The 18,460-nt window shown below is 37.1% G+C and overlaps 6 protein-coding genes across 6 annotated transcripts; 3 read left to right on the top strand and 3 right to left on the bottom strand.

The window, feature by feature from the left end:
* The first annotated feature begins 72 nt into the window (after nucleotides 1-72).
* Nucleotides 73-1,947, top strand: LOC105802199 (cold-regulated 413 plasma membrane protein 1). The gene is made up of 4 exons (XM_012633696.2): nucleotides 73-548; nucleotides 1,274-1,381; nucleotides 1,467-1,537; nucleotides 1,623-1,947. The coding sequence occupies exons 1-4, from the start codon at nucleotides 457-459 to the stop codon at nucleotides 1,847-1,849; spliced, it is 498 nt and encodes a 165-aa protein (XP_012489150.1). The 5' UTR covers nucleotides 73-456; the 3' UTR covers nucleotides 1,850-1,947.
* A 297-nt stretch (nucleotides 1,948-2,244) lies between these two features.
* On the top strand, nucleotides 2,245-4,557 carry LOC105800894 (lysM domain receptor-like kinase 4; the record flags this gene model as incomplete). The annotated part of the gene is made up of 1 exon (XM_012632259.2): nucleotides 2,245-4,557. A coding segment is annotated over one exon (2,175 nt), but the record flags the coding sequence as incomplete, so codon positions are not given.
* A 948-nt stretch (nucleotides 4,558-5,505) lies between these two features.
* Nucleotides 5,506-7,784, top strand: LOC105802201 (lysM domain receptor-like kinase 4). The gene has a single exon (XM_012633701.2). The coding sequence runs from the start codon at nucleotides 5,707-5,709 to the stop codon at nucleotides 7,597-7,599; it is 1,893 nt and encodes a 630-aa protein (XP_012489155.1). The 5' UTR covers nucleotides 5,506-5,706; the 3' UTR covers nucleotides 7,600-7,784.
* Nucleotides 7,785-7,805: 21 nt separating this feature from the next.
* LOC105802202 (serine/threonine receptor-like kinase NFP) lies at nucleotides 7,806-9,930 on the bottom strand. Its single transcript, XM_012633702.2, has one exon. It carries the CDS (start codon nucleotides 9,805-9,807, stop codon nucleotides 7,960-7,962), a length of 1,848 nt encoding a protein of 615 aa, XP_012489156.1. The 5' UTR covers nucleotides 9,808-9,930; the 3' UTR covers nucleotides 7,806-7,959.
* Nucleotides 9,931-10,577: 647 nt separating this feature from the next.
* On the bottom strand, nucleotides 10,578-12,765 carry LOC105802207 (cold-regulated 413 plasma membrane protein 2). The gene is made up of 4 exons (XM_012633708.2): nucleotides 12,396-12,765; nucleotides 11,335-11,442; nucleotides 11,182-11,252; nucleotides 10,578-11,061 (listed from the first exon to the last, which is right to left on the bottom strand). Exons 1-4 carry the CDS (start codon nucleotides 12,572-12,574, stop codon nucleotides 10,808-10,810), a joined length of 612 nt encoding a protein of 203 aa, XP_012489162.1. The 5' UTR covers nucleotides 12,575-12,765; the 3' UTR covers nucleotides 10,578-10,807.
* Nucleotides 12,766-15,399: 2,634 nt separating this feature from the next.
* On the bottom strand, nucleotides 15,400-18,418 carry LOC105802203 (uncharacterized). Its single transcript, XM_012633703.2, has 6 exons — nucleotides 17,920-18,418; nucleotides 17,274-17,494; nucleotides 16,831-17,028; nucleotides 16,586-16,676; nucleotides 16,115-16,388; nucleotides 15,400-16,034 (listed from the first exon to the last, which is right to left on the bottom strand). The coding sequence occupies exons 1-6, from the start codon at nucleotides 18,243-18,245 to the stop codon at nucleotides 15,699-15,701; spliced, it is 1,446 nt and encodes a 481-aa protein (XP_012489157.1). The 5' UTR covers nucleotides 18,246-18,418; the 3' UTR covers nucleotides 15,400-15,698.
* Between the last annotated feature and the right edge of the window lie 42 nt (nucleotides 18,419-18,460).

The following is an 18,460-nucleotide window of genomic DNA, read 5'->3' as shown; positions in this document are numbered from 1 at the left end:
GGCAAGATAGTGACTGAAATGTTAATGGCTAAAGTTTTATGAATGTATCATTAGTTTCCTTTGTACCTTTCCCTTTGTTTGATGCTGTGGACTATCCGTAGGCCTTAATTTTGGAGTCTGGGATAGAGATTCAGCTTCTTCTCCTACAAAGCTTTTAACTGAATTTTCGTTTCCATTTTTTCGTTTTTCTCCTACGAAGAACAGGGAATAATCATATATCAAGATCCTGATCTCAAATATGCAAGGGCTACATATCTGCCACGTGGCACATATTGTGGGTAGACAAAACACTTCGGGTACAAGATATCCCGACCATGAAACCAATCAGGCGACAGAAGCCAACATCGTATTTCCAAAGCTCTGTTGAATGACAAGACTAGACTTTTAACTGGAAGAGTCTTTTAAAGTTTTGATAAACATTACTTCAAAAAAGAAAAAGAAAAAAAAGAGAGGAATATGGAGATGAAAGTGAACAGTTTTTCTGATTTGGATTTTGGATCTACTGGGGCACGATCCGCTTTTCAATGGGGTGGCACCATTTTTGCTTTGTGAGTTAACCCACTTCTTGCTTTCTTTATTTAACTTTCTTCTCCATATTGTTGCATTGATTATCTTCTCTTTCTTTTTTGATCAATTTGGGGTTGGCAAAGTTAGGGTTCTTTTATTTTTTTGGGGGGTGGGGGTGGGGTTTCTACAATGGTTCAAAGATGTTGATTTGGTTGTATGATCAAGTAAAATATTAGTTTCTTTTCCTTTAATTTTAGATGAAAACTAGTGATATTCTCCTTAACCAGAAATGCTGGCAATCTGTTGATGCCAACTGGGGTACTCTTCTTGCATAGGATTTCAATAATTCAGCTACTTTTGCTGTATTCTAGGATTAAAGTTTGAGGATGCTTTGGGGTTTAGAATTCTTAGAAGGATATGATAAAGGATTAAGTTTTGAAGGCTTTTGGGATGCTGAAATTCTAACAAGGATTGTCATATCGTCATACTCGTCCGAAGATAGAAATGGTGGTTCCTCATATGCATCGATATAAATGGTTTAGGATCAGAACCAGATCTGCTGGAAAAGAAAGAGTAAAGAGATACAAGAGACACAATTCATCAAAAATAGATTGACCAAACTACACAATACTAAAAAAATAGAGAAGAGTTTGTTTCATCATTATTTAATTATTGTCATGCATGCCTTGAACATGCTTGGATAAGCAAGTAGTACTATGTGATATATGAACAGATTATTTTTGTATATTATTTGCTTTCTCTACAGATTTTTATTACTCATGAACCGTATGGGACAGAGATCGCACATGCTGACTAACCTCCTAGTATTATTTCTCCTCGCCAGTTTCCCAACTGTACTCTTCAAAATCGTAAGGTGCTTGTCGATATACAATATTGGTCTCAGTTGATTAGTATCGGTTTCAGTGTTTTATAGTGTCATATTTACTAAAATGATGCAGAGGCCAATTTGGTTGCTGGGTTGCGTTTCTTGCTGTTGCTTTGCACCTGTTTTTTCCAGATACCTTTCCAGGTTTGAAACAACATTTTAAACGTATGCATACACCTGTTTTACATCTCACTTCGGATAATGATATTCTGTTTGTTGAATGTAACAGTTTCGCGTTTCATCCTATTTGTCATTACGCCAGATTGGTTGGCCGATAGATTTCGAGATGACATTGTACCTGGCATCCTGTGTCTTGTAATCACGATTTTAGTTACCCTACTTGAAATCCGCGGAGTAGGAGGATTAGAGAATTGTGAATGCAGTTGTTATTGTTTTAGTTATTGGTTCGGTATAGCTTGCTTAGTATGCATTACGATATCGTATCTTGCCACTTAAAAGTATTGAGAAGTTCAGTGGGAGAACATTGTTTTCATTTTTACTTTTGCTTGGGCTTTTCTTATAGCTTCTCAATGTGAATGAACTTTTTCAACAAATTAGAATGTCTTCTTGCTTGAATTTTTCTTCACTTCATATATTTTCGGAACATCCATATCCATAAAATTAATTAAAAACTTGTAGATATTTGAATCTATTTTTCATCCCGAAGCCTCTCTGCTTCATTTGCCCTTGATATAGTTATAAAAATCTAGATCCAAATTTGAAATGATCTAAACTCAAAGTGATCAAAACTTGAAATTATTGAACACACTTGAAAACTTGAACTTTTCTGACGGTTTCGACAGTCGGATTTGACCAACCAGGCAACCAACTAGCACCCATAGCAATAAAGTTTTCAACTTTGGCTTGTCTGCAAGTTGGAACAGAAGGGGAAGAAAGAGAGAGATTCGGAAGTGGTAAACCACATAAAGAGAATACTTATTATTACGCGCATATCGTGTTTTTCTTATCCCACCAAACTGCTTTATTACAAAATCCAATATGTTGACTATTCTTCAGTTTCACGTAGTTTTCCAAAAAACCAATATATTCACCCATCTCCGAACAATTCTCCACAATCTAATATTCGGCCATGGATTCTGTCTCTCGTCTCTATTTTAACCCTCTGCTTATTTTGCTGCTGTTCCTTGATTCAAGCTCAGCAGCCTTATGTCGGAAAAAAGACAACAGATTGTCGAAATCCAGACACTTCAGATTCTGTTCTTGGGTACACCTGTAACGGCGTAAACAGGAGTTGCCAAAGTTACCTGGTTTTCAGATCCCAACCCTTGTTTAACAACGTTACATCAATCTCGAATCTCTTATCTTCTGATCCATCTCAAATCGCCGCCATAAATGAAGTTTCTGAGACAGCAACATTCCAAACAAACCAGATGGTTATAGTTCCAGTCAACTGTTCATGTTCTGGTGACCATTATCAGAGAAACACAAGTTACATAATTCAGAGTGGAGATGGGTACTTTTTAATTGCAAATAGCACTTTCCAAGCCCTTTCAACTTGTCAAGCTATACAAAACCAACAGCCTGTGATTCCATCTGAAAGTTTGACCCCTGGAATGAGAATTACAGTTCCTGTTAGATGTGCTTGTCCCACAAGGAATCAAACAGATGTTGGAATTAACTATTTGTTGAGTTATCCAGTTGCTGAAGGTGAGACTGTTTCAAGTATTAGTGCATTGTTTGGGGAGGATCCTGAGAGGACCCTTGAAGCTAATCAGCTTCCTGATCCCAGTTCCACCGTTTTTTTCGAGACTTCACTTTTGGTTCCTCTCCGTAACCCTCCGTCTAGAATCACAGTGCCTTCTCCACCTCCACCGCCACCACCGTCACCATCACCACCAAATTCCACCCCGAGTGGAAGCTCAGACAGAACATGGATTTATATACTTGCTGGTGTTCTTGGGGGAGTTGGTCTCATATTGGTTGTTTGCATGGTGATTTTCTGTATGTTCTTCAGCAAAACAAAGAAGAAAACCGATCCGATCATTAGCTTGGAAAGCTTCGAGGCTTGTGAAAAACCATTGGAGAAAAGCTTGGAGGATGGATCTCAGGCCTTCTTGGATAGTATGTTAAGTATAGCTCAATCAATCAATCTCAAAGTATACAAATTCAAAGAATTGCAGGTTGCGACAGATAACTTCAGCACCAGCAATCATATCAAAGGATCGGTTTACCGCGGTGTAATCAATGGTGATTTTGCAGCCATCAAGAAAGTTCATGGAGATGTCTCAAAGGAGATACAACTGTTAAACAAGGTCTACCATTCGAATCTTATTCGCCTTTCCGGAGTTTGTATCAATGACGGGAACTGGTACCTGGTTTATGAGTATGCTGCCAACGGCACATTGAGCGACTGGATCTTTAACAGAGACGACAGTGGGAAATACTTCTGCTGGAAAGACCGAATTCGGATTGCATTAGATGTAGCAACAGGACTTAACTACCTGCATAGCTTCACCAATCCTCCTCATGTCCACAAGGACCTAAAAACCAGCAATGTTCTTCTTGATGGTGATTTCAGGGCTAAGATTACCAACTTTGCTATGGCGAGGTCAACCGAAGGGCGAGAAGGCGAATTTGCATTGACAAGGCACATTGTTGGAACAAAGGGTTATATGGCTCCCGAGTATTTGGAAAATGGTTTAGTCTCCACAAAGCTTGATGTTTATGCATTTGGGGTTCTCTTGCTCGAAGTAATAACGGGAAAAGAGGCGACCGCATTTTATAGCGATGAACATAATAACTTATCAGACAGATTGAGCAATATGGTAGAGAATGGAAAGGAGGGTTTGAAGCACTTGATTGAACCCTCTATGCTAGAGAACTATCCTGCAGAACTTGCCGTGGTTGTTGTCCAATTGATAAATAGTTGCTTGAAGCAGAATCCAACAGCTAGGCCTGCTATGGATGAAATCGTGCAGTCGTTCTCCAGAATTCTGACTAGTTCATCGACATGGGATTTGTCAAGCAACATGTCATGGTCTCAAACATCTACTGGGAGCTCTTGATGACACTGTGACTGAAATGGAATATCATGTTAGTTTTAGTGAGTTTTTTAGCTTTTATTTATTCATCAAATGTTTGCAAGTTTTTTCATGCATATTACCAAAACTCTGTTGGACCTCTTAATCATACGACTTTCTATATCCTCGTACACTCAATCTCCATGTTAACCATCAGTTTCTGCTTTTTGTATTTGCTCCTAAATATTTTTTTTTCCGTTCTTTTTGATAAAAAGTCTGAACTTATCCATAGCCTCTCCTAACCCATAAATAGAAGTATAATGCATTTCAGTATTCTCAAACTCATATCTTCCTACATTGACAAAAATAATCATATTAATCGAACTAAAACTCAAATCTCATTTGGCTAAACAATTTGTTTTCTTCCTTTAACATAATAGAGCTCGTTGGCTGAGTCAAAGGTCCCCGACAATGACAGTTGAATAATTACATTTTTGTAATATCTAATTTGAACTACTAATTATGAATTAAAAAAAATTGAGATTTTAGTTTTTTTTTATTTTAATTTGCAATAATTTAATATCCATATTTTTAAAAACTAAAAAGATAATTCATTATTAGTAAAATTTAGAAGTTCTGATTAAAATTTTAAAAATTTTGAGAAAATTAAACTAATTAAAACTTAGAAGTTCTGATTAAAATTTTTGAAGATAGTAAAAATTTTCGAGGCAAAGGCCTCCTCCATTCCTGATAGCATGTAAAGACAAGTTAACTTTACTGGCGGCTTTGACAGTCTCATTTGACCAAGCAATAATGTTTAATTTCATATCGTCTGCAAATTGCGACAGAAGGGGAAGAAACAGACAAATGCGGTCAACCCTTGGATGGATTACTGAATTTAATCATTTTTTAATTATAAAACCAATCAAACCCAAAGTCAACTTTGTAATTCAATATTATAATTTTCACTTCGATGTTACGTATCTGAAGACTTCTTTTAAGTTTCAAGCTTGGAAATGGTAAGCCAACCTACACAAAACACCTGTCATTACGCGTACTTTATACTTCCTTTCTCTATCACATGTTATAATTATTTTTCCTATTCTGTAATCGTTTAGCATTGATTGATTGATTATTATCAAAAAGTAAAAAAGTTTAGCATTGATTAATGTTTCAGTCGCCCACCAATCTCCCTGTGTAATTCTCCATTACAAATTCAACATGATGCAGGCTTGTTAGACTATTCTTCAGTTCCACATGGTTTACTAAAAACCAACATATTATATATTCACCCATCGAGAAAACATATTCTCTGTAATCTAATATTTGGCCATGGATTCTTTGTCTCTTATTTCTCTTTTAACCCTCTGTTTATTTTGCTGTAGTTTCTTGATTCAAGCTCAGCAGCCTTATGTCGGACGAAAGACAACAGATTGTGAAAATCCAGACACTTCGGATTCTGTTCTTGGATACAACTGTAATGGCGTAAGCATGAGTTGCCAAAGTTACCTGGTTTTCAGATCCCAACCCTTGTTTAACAACGTTACATCAATCTCCAATCTCTTATCTTCTGATCCATCTCAAGTCGCCACCATAAATGAAGTTTCTGAGACAGCAACATTCCGAACAAACCAGATGGTTATAGTTCCAGTCAACTGTTCATGTTCTGGTGACCATTATCAGAAGAACACAAGCTACACGGTTGGGGGTGGAGAAGGGTATTTTTTGATTGCAAATAACACTTTTCAAGCGCTTTCAACTTGTCAAGCTATACAAAATCAGCAGCCTGGGATTTCAACTCGAAATTTGACCGCTGGAATGAGGATTACAGTTCCTCTTAGATGTGCTTGTCCTACAAAGAATCAAACTGATGTTGGAATTAACTATTTGTTGAGTTATCCAATTGCTGAAGGTGATACTATTCAAGGTATTAGTGAATTGTTTGGGGCGGATCCTGAGAGGACCCTTGAAGCTAATCAGCTTCCTGATCTCCGTTCCACCATTTTTTTCTTCACTTCACTTTTGGTTCCCCTCCGGGATCCACCGTCTAGAGTCACAGCACCTTCTCCGCCTCCGCCGCGGGCTTCACCACCACCACCAAATTCTCCCCCGGGTGGAAGCTCAAACAGAACATGGATTTATATACTCGTTGGTGTTCTTGGGGGAGTTGGTCTCATATCGGTTGTTTGCATGGTGATTTTCTGTATGTTCTTCCGTAAAACAAAGAAGAAAACAGATCCGATCATTAGCTCGGAAAGCTTAGAGGCTTATGAAAAACCATTGGAGAAAAGCTTGGATGATGGATCTCAGGACTTCATAGATAGCATGTCAAGTATAGCTCAATCGATCAATCTCAAAATCTACAAATTCGAAGAATTACAGGTTGCAACAGATGACTTCAGCACCAGCAATCATATTAAAGGATCGGTTTACCGTGGTGTGATCAATGGTGATTTTGCAGCCATCAAGAAAGTTCATGGAGATGTCTCAAAGGAGATACAAATTTTAAACAAGGTCTACCATTCAAATCTTATTCGCCTTTCCGGAGTTTGCATCAACCAGGGGAACTGGTACCTGGTTTACGAGTACGCTGCCAACGGTGCATTGAGCGACTGGATCTTTAACAGAGACGACAATGGGAAATACTTTAGTTGGAAAGACCAAATTCAGGTTGCATTAGATGTAGCAACAGGACTTAACTACCTGCATAGCTTCACCAATCCTCCTCATGTCCACAAGGACTTAAAAACCAGTAATGTTCTTCTTGATGGTGATTTCAGGGCTAAGATTACCAACTTTGCTCTGGCGAGGTCGACCGGAGGAGGAGAGGGCGAATTTGCATTGACAAAGCACATTGTTGGAACAAAAGGCTATATGGCTCCTGAGTATTTGGAAAATGGTCTGGTCTCCACAAAGCTTGATGTTTATGCATTCGGGGTTCTCTTGCTCGAAGTGATAACGGGAAAAGAGGTGACCGCATTCTATAGCGATGAACATATGAACTTATCAGACATATTAAGCAATGTGGTTGACAATGGAAGGGAGGGTTTGAAGGACTTGATTGAGCCCTCCATGCTAGAGAATTATCCTTCAGAACTTGTTCTAGTTGTCGTCCAATTGATAAATAGTTGCTTGAAGCAGAATCCAACAGTTCGACCTGCTATGGATGAGATCGTGAAGTCGTTGTCCAGAATTCAGACTGCTTCATCGGCGTTGGATTCATGAAGCAACATGTCATGGTCTCAAGCATCTACTGGGAGCTATTGATGACACTGTGACTGAAAGCGAACATCGAGTTGGTTTACTGAGCTTTTTAGCTTTTATTTATTCATCAAATGTTTGCATGTTTCCATAGGCCCCTCTTGAGTTAATTCATATCTTCAATGGCTGCAGTTGCAGTTTTTTGTTTTTCCACTTTCCATAATTGAATATGAAAAATAACTAATTGCAGGATTCATATTCACATTAATAAAACTTAGTCCAAAACATCTTCAAAACTGAAGACCAAGTTCAAACTGTATATTACAAAGTAGAACTATACATTGGTTACTACATAAACGGGAACCTACAGATTTTCTGCAACACCTAACGAGCAACGACTGGAACAATCATCTGGTCGAGTTCTGTTTCTATCCCCGAACCCCAAGAGCCTTCCGATATCTCGAAAGATGACTGAATAAGAACTGAAAGGCTAAAGACGATTTCAGCCATGCTTGGCCTAGCCAGAGGATTCTCTTGAGTGCAGGCCATTGCAAGTACTGCTAAGCTTAGAGCACTGTCAAGGGGATAAAAGCTCTCCAAATTCGGGTCCATCCATTTTCTCAGCCTTTTTTCCCTTTTCTCTTCGATTTCCAAAACTTGCCTTATCTGCTTCCACAACATGAAAATCTCACCATTTTCTTTTGTTGTCATTGCTTTCTTTCCTGAAAGCAGCTCTAAAAGCACAACCCCAAAGGCAAAAACATCCACTTTTGGCATTATAGCATTTGCAATTGTTTCAGTCACAGAGAAATTAGAAATCTTGGCTTTAAACGTGGAATCAAGAAGTATATTACTTGTCCTGATATCTCGGTGGACGATGTTCGGTTGAGTGTGCTCATGCATGTATTGCAGGCCATTGGCAACATCCAGTGCTACTTGTAACCTCTGGCTCCAGGTGAGAACTGCAGCACGGCTTGAAGAACATGAACTTTTCGGATGCAACCACTTATCGAGGGATCCATTTTCAGCATATTCATAAACCAAGTAGCAATTTCCATCTGAATCAGCTGAGACACCCATTAACTTCACCAGATTTGCATGATTCACTTTCTGCAAAATCTTCAATTCCTTTGTAATATCATCCTTTGTTTTCTTTATGGCTAGCAGTTTCCCATCAATGGTGGCCCTATAGACTGTTCCTCCAATTCTGCAATGTTCATTGAGGTTCATGGTTGCCCCCATAATCACATGAGCCTCATACATGATTGGCTTGCCTAAGTAGCCTGAAACTCCAGGAAGCAGCTTATCTTGTATTATCTTTGGCTGGAAACTTTCGCTTTTAGTAAGATCCTTCACCGGAATCAAACCGACCGTCTCCGGAGACCAACCATTGCGCCTAAAGACCTTCTTTCTCTTATGTATTACCACACCTGCTAAAACAAGCAAACAGCCTACTATGCTTAAAACAACTATGAGGCCCCCCCGGTGTTTAGATTTGCTTCCTCCAGAGAACTGAGTTTGCAAAAGCACTGGCAAGTCCGACACAGGGATCATCAATGGGGGAATCACAGCCAAGCTAATATCCTGGTAATCATTTAACTTATTTTCATCAATGATAGCTGGTGCTGATGCATTGAACTTGGCACTTACACTCCAAATATCGTCATTTGGTTGCCAGACATAGCTAATGAAATATTCAGTTTCATTCTTCAATTCAGCTTTTGAAGGGCACTTGCAGAACAAAGGAAACACAACTTTGTCACCAACCTGCAAACTTTTTGGATCTAGGGAAGGATTCATGTCTCCCACTGTAGTAAAATTGGTGAGATGCTCAAAAACAGTGGTTGAAACTATGTAATAAGTGTCACCAAACTTGATATCATACGTAATATTAGCAAAATAATGGTTCCTGGTGCAGCCACAAATTATAGGGACCAGCAACAGTTGGCCTGGGAATAACCGAGTATCTTCAGAAACCAAGTTGCTAGCTCTTGCAATCTCTTGAGGGCTAGTTCCGAACAGTTTGGCGATGTTTTGCAGGTCCAAATAGTCCGGTTCTTGAGCAAAATATGCTGTGTATGTTGGGCATGGGGCCGATGATCTCGAGCACCAAAAGTCAGCACCATTGCTGGATGATGGTTGAGCTCTGATATAGGAAGCAAAAACATAGTTAAGTACGAAAAACACAACTTGTAAGGATTGCCATTGATGAGAAAGGAACGAAATTGCCATAGCTTTTACGTTTCGAAAGATGAAAAAGGGCCTTAAGATGCTATAATGCTCCCTATACCCTTGTCTGGATATGCAATAAATTTAAACGTGTCACTTAAAAGTTAATGGAAAGCTAAAAGTCGTTGCTAGTAGTGAATATGTAAGTTTGTTTGGGAATAAAAATCTAAGCGGGCATTGTCTTTAGCTTTGAACTTAAATGATTACTTCGTTTTCATCTCCTGTCCCCAACACAGGAGAAAATTGAAAAGATGACAAAACTTCTATTAACCTGACTAGTTTCTGGATTATACTTCAATTTCTATTAGGAATCTTTTATTAGCATCGGATTAGTTTAATGCAACAACCCAAACCAGGACGGCACGCAGTTGTAGTCTCATATAAAATCTAAACTCATACATCAGCATTCACTCACGTATAGGTTTAATTTGGGCAAATATTATGCTAAAATAATCATATCATCGCCGGACATTGAATATCTCGTTGGTTTTTATCGAAATATATTTCTCTAGAGACATCATTTGCTGGTTTTATAATTAATCTCTATATCTTTTGACTTCGTATCTTAGATTACAAGCATTCAACTCAAGATTGTAGGAAGCTTTGAACAATGTTCTAAGAAACCAATATATATACACCAGAACGAAGATAAATAATCTGGGTGATTCACATTGGATTACAGCAAAGTGTTTAATTATCAACATCATAACATTGAGAATTATGAAATACATGTATATTAACAAACAACGATTTCAAATTTGGATGCCACCATAAACATTGAACTTCTCTGCCATTTGGAAAATATACTAAACAAATAAATTTATGGGCATTTTATTCGTTCATACATTCACTGGCTTACTAAACACTAACTATGAATCACAATTCAGGCTCTTGGTGAAGGCTTCAACATATGAAATGCAATATAAACAGCAAAAGTTTTTTATTTAAGTTTTTGCCTGCAACAATTCAGCACCACACTGCATTGAGTGCGTTTGTGCACCAACTAGACGAAGTGGAGCACAAGTGCCCAGACGGGGTAGACTAACAGAAGGATAATGCCGATGGTGTTTGATATTCCATTACTCTGAGTGAAGGAATTCCGGAATCCACCCGATGCTCGGATGTGTTCCTGTAATAGGTAACATCCAATGAGGAGGCATATGAAAACACCAACCAAGCTGTCCTTCAAGGTGACTGCAAAGAAATTTGGAGCCACCACCAGTAAAAGAATCAATGATCCTGGCATCTCCAGCCAGTCTGCAACTCACCCAATTTTTACAGGATCAGAAAAGGGAACTAAGTAACACAGACAAGTGTTCGAGTTCAAATTTGGAAACATTTAGCCTACAAATACCAGAACTGCAGTTACGATTATACCTGGAAAGTGTCTGGGGAAGAACAGTCTTAGAACGACAGCAATGAAGGCAATCCATTTTCCAACATCCCCCCTGAATGTATTTCAAAAGATATTTCAGGAAATAATACTAAAGCAAAACAAAAGTTGAGGAAAGAAATGGTAAAGATTGTTACCTTAGAAATCTGAACAATCCTGAAGGAAGACTAAAGAAGATGTAAGGTACCAAAAGTGAGGTCAACATGTTTGTTCTCCAGTTTGTTCGGTCCAGGATTAACAAATAACTGCAGAGGCCATGTAGATTAAGTATTTATTGTGAATTTACCATCCGTGATGTCTGATACTGTACTGCATGCATATGTATGTAATCATTTTGAACAAGTAATTACCAGATTACTATCAAATTAAGAAGAGAAGATTATTTATGTCCATGGCCTCATGCGTGATTGCCACCAATTTTAAACAATGTCAATTATGATTTTTTTTTTTTTGCTTAATAAGTACTTATTAAATTATATACAATTCACCATTGAATCTGTAGGCCAGGTCTTTCTACTTAAGGGCAGCTAGCCCTAGTATTGGATATAGGCTACTTTAAGGGAGCTCATGAAGTTCAATTCCCATGGAAAAAATGGACAAAAAAGCTAGAATGAATCGGAGTCATTTATGGAACTCATAGGAGAAGACTAGGATAGTCACAATTGTGTGAATTTGAGCAATGCATAGGGCTAATGGCTCGGAAAAATAGCCAATCTGAACTACAATTCCCACTTTCTGCATTGAAAACAAAGTTGTCAAATCATCTGTGAACATTTTGGCATTCCCACAATGCATCTGCTGATTGAATCTTCATACTAGCATTTAAAAGCTTTTCTGGTTGCTAGCATAGGCAGAAGCCAGTAGCCCTTGGTGCTTGTTCACTCAGACTGATACATAGTATGAAGGAAATTGCCGATTAAGTTCCCTATGTTCTAGAGTTCCTCCATACATATTGAGGGGGACACTTTCTTGTTTGACTAATTCTCTTTAGAAAATGAGAAAAAAAGCACGAAAATCGAACATAAGGCTTTCCACATAGGGCTCCATTTCCACCCGTGGTGGAGAACCAGATATACAGACAAACAAATACATGCAAACCCAACTAATCCAAACCATCATAAAATCTTGGGAAATTTAACAACCCAGCAAAGAAAAAACAAAACCCAGTGTTATATAAAGGTGAAAGATGAGAACTTACATAGCAGAAAATGAGGCGACCCATTTAAGAAAAGAAGTTCCAAAACCAAGACCTCCAAGTTTAGTTGCATCATCCATCAATTTAATCGCAGCCAGCTTGAGTTCTTTGATATCGGAACTGATCAATTCTTGAGCAACAGGATCCGTTTTCATTGCCAAATACTGTCGCATTCTCCCCATTTCTCGCTCTCTTTTTTTCTCTCGCAGATCTAACCTAAACAAATGAGAGTTATTGGAAAAGAAAGGGAAAATAAAAGAAGAAGAAAAGGTTCTGATCTATTTCAAGATATTGTAATAATAAGGGACAGACAAGAATGGGAGACAGACTGTTTACTTATGTTTATTAATTGCTTTGCTCAATCTTATCTGAATCTGGTTGCTTAAAAAGGATGCAATTTTTTTACGTTTCAGATTAATCTCAAGTGTTAAAATGGATGTGAAAGAGGATCCGAGGTTTCGGATCCATAACTGTATTCTAGGATTCGAGTCTTTGACTATGTTGGATATGAGGGACGAGCTTGCACGTGGCGTTTGTTCGTTGGAAATTTGTTGAACATTGACAAGCCAATAGGCGGGCCAGCCTTCAGTCTTCAATCTTCGCGTTGTGAACTTGAAGATCAATAATTGATGGGGATGACGACAAAGAAATAGAGAATTGATGGACATAATTTAACAGCTGGGAATATGGTGCAAAATGAGGGTTTAGATTTGATGGTAGAGATATTTCATTACACATTGATGAATCGGTAAAATTCTGTAATTGCACGCCAAAAATTGATTTTTTTTTAAATTTTATATCAAGGATTTTTTATTATATTCAAATAATCGGAAATAACTAATATATCTATTTTATCACCGGTGTTGTTAGAGGCAAATGCACAAAGGCGCAATATTCGGCATCGGAATTTGGGTATCGAGGATCCGCATTTAGCCATACCTTATTGATGTCGGGTTTTACAATGTGACTCTTGCGCAATATGGGAAATGGATTCCTACATTGTTTACAGTGTTGGTTGAACATCAAATTTCAATCTCATGTATCTCATGCCTCCATCTGTAGAAACTATAGTATTATCAAATAAAAATATTAGCTATTTAATTAGAAAATAACTACAACGGTTTATGCAATTAAATAGTAAAAAAAAAGGGTACGAAATGGTAATCTATTCCTAGCTCAAGACTACAACATTGTCATACAACCCATCTCATCTACCCATCTAAGGCACCTCGACTAAGAACGCAACACTCGTCCAGATCAATTATCAATGGGAGATATGCCACGTGAACTAAATTACTGAATTTATCTGACATCAACATCCCTCCTATCAAGTGCAAAACATATGCTCTTCCAGCTAGTATTATTTCGGTTGAGCCCGAATTGTCATTTACTGTACAATTTGTTCCAATCATGTCAACTTCAAATGGAGACCTTTTGTGTATTTGCTCTCCGGAACCATGCCCAAAAACATTTGGCAAATCTGATAAATGTTGCGCTCGACAACATAGTTTCCAATCATAAGCTGACCGTCAATCGGGAAGCTAAGTTGTAGTGTTATATCCTCTGACGCTATCATGCATTCTTCCCATGAAAAGTGAAATGTGTGCATCTTACGCTCCCAATGTTTAACCAACATTGTAAAACCCAACATCAATAAAATATGATTCAATGGCTGGATGCAAATCCTCGATAACTAAATTCTGATGTCAAATGTTACGCCTTTGTGCATTTACCTCTAACTGTGACTAATAAAATAGATATATTAATTACCATTTCCGATTATTTGAATGTAATAAAGAAAACTTCTTGGTATAAAATTAAAAAAAATCAATTTTAGCATAAGAAGAAAATTTTAATCACAAGATTTTACCAATTTATCAATATGTCTACCATCAAATCTCAACTAAATTCCATAAATTAATCTATGATTCTATAAACATAAATCTATAGCCAAATTTGTAATTAAAATACAAATAATTTTCAAATACTTAATAAAAAACCTTACTATAAACTTAAAACAAAGAAAAGAATACATAAAATAAAAATATAATAATATTTAAACAATTAGTAATAAATTATATATTTTTCAAACACTTAATAATATATATATCAATATATCAATAAACTAATATTCAAACTAACAATAATCTTAAAACAATAACTAACATTTAAATAAAATTTTCTCACTTTAAAATCTCTTTATATTTCCTGATAAAACCATTAAAAACATAAAAAAATACAAAATATAAAAATATCTTAACATTTAAACAAAAAAACCAAATATTCTACAAACACTTAATAATATATACCAATATTAACTTTCAATCAACCAATATACTATTAACTAATAATAAACTATAATATATCAATATACCAATATTTTCCCAAACAGTAAACTTAAATTTTAAACAAATTTAACAATGATAATTATTAATCTTTAAACAAACAATATACTAAAATATAACAAATACTAACATCTAAAATAACAAAAATATCAAATATAACAATAAACATTCAATTAATCTCTAAATTTCACATTTTACAACTAAAAAGAATTAAAAATAATAACTTACTTGAATATGTTTAAAGTTAGGGATGGATTTGTAGAAATTATGTTACAAATATGTTGTGCTTGAGAAGAAAGTGAGAAGAAAAATATGTTAGGGAAAAAAAATGAGAGAACAGTAGGTTTGCATTTATATACACAAAATTTAAAGGACTAAAATCGCATAACATTTAAAACTATTATTCAGAAATAATAATATACCCATACTTACCTACCTCGATTATTTACCCGCATTTCAAGACTCTGCATGCTTCAATTATTTCGCTGCTTGCTGCAGTTTTCTGCTTCCTGCATGCTTGTATTATTTTTCTGCACTCTACACTCTGCTCTTCTCTATCTGCTGTCTCTTCTCTCAATTATTATTCTACAACACCTCGAAAGATTAAATAATCACTATAAATTTTACAATTTTAAATTCACAGCCAAACAATTGATATGGAATTTGGTTCATCGCAACTGTATCAATAATTTTCACAAGATCTACCATTGATACTGTGATTACATATTGGATACATTAGTAGATAATGAATTTGCCAAGAGGAGGCAAAATGTCAAGCCAAATGCTCTAAGAGATAAGAGTTTGTTCTTCAGATGCATGTCAATTAAGAATACAGATAACAGTTATAATAAGCATAAGTTTAGCGGCTACGGAAGAATCTGTTAACATCAAGCATTAGCGAGCTATGATTAAATAGCATACTCCAGTGACTACCAATTTCTGGAATCTAAGATCCGAAACATCAAGACGCACTGCTGCTATCTCCTTTGTCAGATGAAGGTTCAATTGCAGGTTTCTTTATTGGGTTTGATTCTACCATTGCTGTACTTGTCAAAACGCGCTTTACTCCTCTTCCTACAATGCCGAGATGTGTGACCGCCGGAACCCCACTTGTATTAGCAGTTGAAACAGTAGGAGAATCAAAATGACCATCACTGTTAGCAGGAGCCATCTGTGAAGAGCTAAGCACAGAAGGTGATGCACTCTTCTCACTACCCCTTGCCCTGGCAGATGCCATTCCCAGGATCTCTGCAACAATTGACTTTGGATTGGAGACCAGCTGTTGTAGATCTTCAAGCTGAAAACACAGAAATAGAAGGAATCTTAAAGTTATACGCTAAGGTTTTAATTCAAAGAAGTGATCAAAATTGCACTTGCCTTCTTTTCCAGGTCTTCAGCAAGACCAGCAAGTGTTTTGATTTCTGCTTCTTTATCTTTGACAGATGAAACAGTCTGATAGCCATTTGAGGACTGTTGTACACCATCATCCAATTCAGAAGCAGCTACAGATGATGCTGATTCTGAAGAATTGTTTACTTCATTTCTGAGCCTCTCCAGCCGAGACTTGCAAACTGAGATGGCTTTCTGACAGTATGGAACTGCTTCTTGGGGCTTTGAGCCAATTTCCAAACACATACATATTCGAAAATTTCTAAATTAAAGGGTTAAGTAGCATATATAGAATCTGAACGAAATTGAAGGGTGGAATTAGGAGGATCCACGTTTACTTTTTGACCAGTATGCATTCGTTAACCAATATACCACACTATTTATTTCAACCTAGTATCGAGTGCTACATAAAGAGTAATAATCCCAATAATATAGATATTTCAACCCTATCAAGGATACAGTTCAGCTATTTGACGGTGATCTGGTTCAACCAGCCGTAGCAAAATGGATAGAGCTTTCTGGTAGTCACCAAGTGAAGATTCAATGTCCTCTAAAGAAGCATACCAGAAACAAAAACCGATGTTTTAGATGAAATAAGATGCTTAAAGAAAAAGCTATTATCAAATCGGTAGAGAGGGTTCCTCCCCCCACCTATTCCCAACAAGCGTACACAACTAACACTAATGAGTCATTTAAGTACTGACCTCTTTCCAAGGCAACTTCAGCCAAAGCTGATAAAATATCCACTATCTCCATGGTATCGCCCAACTGTTGTTTTTCAGCAATTGCCCGGGCAACATCTAGCATTTTCCATGCCAAATCCAAATCAGACTCATCTGCATCCTCAGCTTCAGCCGCATCATCGTTGTCACTATCTTCTTCTTCCTCCCCACCTTTTCCACCTGAAACACAACGAAATAAAAAACAGTTGACATATCAGCTTATGGGCAGCATTTGCAACAAATATTGATCATAAAGCAGCTACGGTCTACAATTTACAACACTCTTGAATGAAATTTTGACAGATAAACTGATGCTTTTATGTAAGCAATAGCAAAAATATCAAGACATTGGAAAATATTCAACTACACTCAAGTATCCATGCTCAATTCAACTAGAATACAAATATCCTTTTTGGAATGCATACTGCCATCTTGTTCAGAAGTGCTTGATACAGAAGCAACTGAAGTTTCACGAGTTAAAGCATTTTTAAATGACCCTTCTTTCTTCGCATCTTGCTGAGCCTCACCCTCCTTTGGTACAGAACCCAAAGGATCAGCCTCCTCTTGAGCCTTGTACAGCAGTGCACGCCCATAGAGATAGTAAGCCTTGATACATTCAGTTGCAAGTTCACCATGATGTGCAACCCTAGAGCAAAATAAACATAATATTGAAAGACAAAACTTGAAACATAAAATGTAAATTGAGCTACTAATTGAAATTCTATAAACCTCCCTTAGGTTGTTGCATGTTCCAATTGCATTTTACTTCATCAAAAGACGTTAATCAAACATAATTACCTCACATCTTAAAAGATAATAGTACACGTCCATGAAAAAAGTTAAATATCTAAAGCTTAAAAAAGTTTCAAAGAAAAAAAGAACGTCAAATCCAGCCCTAGCTCTAAATTCAAGGCATAGTCCCTCCTTGCAAGGTATTATCTGTTTTCACCCGAGGGTCTCACGGTTTTGTTCTGCACCTCCGGTTTTAGGTTTAAGTTTCTCAATCTAAATTTACTGGGAAATATTTATGAAAACAAAAAGAGATGAAATGAACAGAAGCGAAAGTTTAACCTGATTTCAAGGGCGCGACTAAAGCAATCAGCGGCTTCGGCAAAATCATCTTCTTTGAAAGCCTGGGATCCTCTCTCTGTCAACTCATCGGCAAACTCCAGCGTCTTCTCTCGATCAACATGCGGAGCAACTACACAGCTTTCAGGATTACTGTTATTGTTGCACGTCGACTCGCTGCCTCCTTGAACCGCACACTCAATAGTGGCTTCGACTGAACCTTGTGTTTCTAGGGTTTCCGCCATTCTCGGGCCTGGAGTTTGCTCCGTCATTGTCACCGACGCTTCTGATGCCACCGCCACCGCCTCCGCAGTAACTTCTTCAGCCATCACTTCTTAAATTCAGTAATTTAGAGAAAATTTAAAATAAAGGGAGATAGAAAAGAAGTTTTGGCGTTTCCCTATTAAGATTTCTTCGAAAAACCATTTCTAGCGGAAAATTACATAAATTAGGGGTTGTAAGACGAAAGACCGAACATAAACGGCGACGTTTCGTAAAAGAAAGCGACGGAGGGTATTTCCGTATTTTAGAGAAACAATAAAAT

Source organism: Gossypium raimondii, chromosome 11 (assembly GCF_025698545.1).
Source record: "Gossypium raimondii isolate GPD5lz chromosome 11, ASM2569854v1, whole genome shotgun sequence".
Taxonomy (NCBI): Eukaryota; Viridiplantae; Streptophyta; class Magnoliopsida; order Malvales; family Malvaceae; genus Gossypium; species Gossypium raimondii.
Note: the sequence above shows the minus strand (reverse complement) of the source record. Positions and strands in the feature narration are given on the sequence as shown.

Coding starts and splice junctions, on each gene's coding strand:
- LOC105802199 (XM_012633696.2), top strand. CDS start 457: ATGGAGATGAAAGTGAACAGTTTTTCTGATTTGGATTTTGGATCTACT. Junction 1,382..1,466: donor GTACTCTTCAAAATCGTAAG/GTGCTTGTCGAT, acceptor AAAATGATGCAG/AGGCCAATTTGGTTGCTGGG. Junction 1,538..1,622: donor TTTTCCAGATACCTTTCCAG/GTTTGAAACAAC, acceptor TGAATGTAACAG/TTTCGCGTTTCATCCTATTT.
- LOC105802201 (XM_012633701.2), top strand. CDS start 5,707: ATGGATTCTTTGTCTCTTATTTCTCTTTTAACCCTCTGTTTATTTTGC.
- LOC105802202 (XM_012633702.2), bottom strand. CDS start 9,807: ATGGCAATTTCGTTCCTTTCTCATCAATGGCAATCCTTACAAGTTGTG.
- LOC105802207 (XM_012633708.2), bottom strand. CDS start 12,574: ATGGGGAGAATGCGACAGTATTTGGCAATGAAAACGGATCCTGTTGCT. Junction 11,253..11,334: donor GGATTGTTCAGATTTCTAAG/GTAACAATCTTT, acceptor AAATACATTCAG/GGGGGATGTTGGAAAATGGA. Junction 11,062..11,181: donor CTTCCCCAGACACTTTCCAG/GTATAATCGTAA, acceptor GGTGAGTTGCAG/ACTGGCTGGAGATGCCAGGA.
- LOC105802203 (XM_012633703.2), bottom strand. CDS start 18,245: ATGGCTGAAGAAGTTACTGCGGAGGCGGTGGCGGTGGCATCAGAAGCG. Junction 17,495..17,919: donor AGTCGCGCCCTTGAAATCAG/GTTAAACTTTCG, acceptor ATTTTGCTCTAG/GGTTGCACATCATGGTGAAC. Junction 16,035..16,114: donor CTGAAGACCTGGAAAAGAAG/GCAAGTGCAATT, acceptor CTGTGTTTTCAG/CTTGAAGATCTACAACAGCT.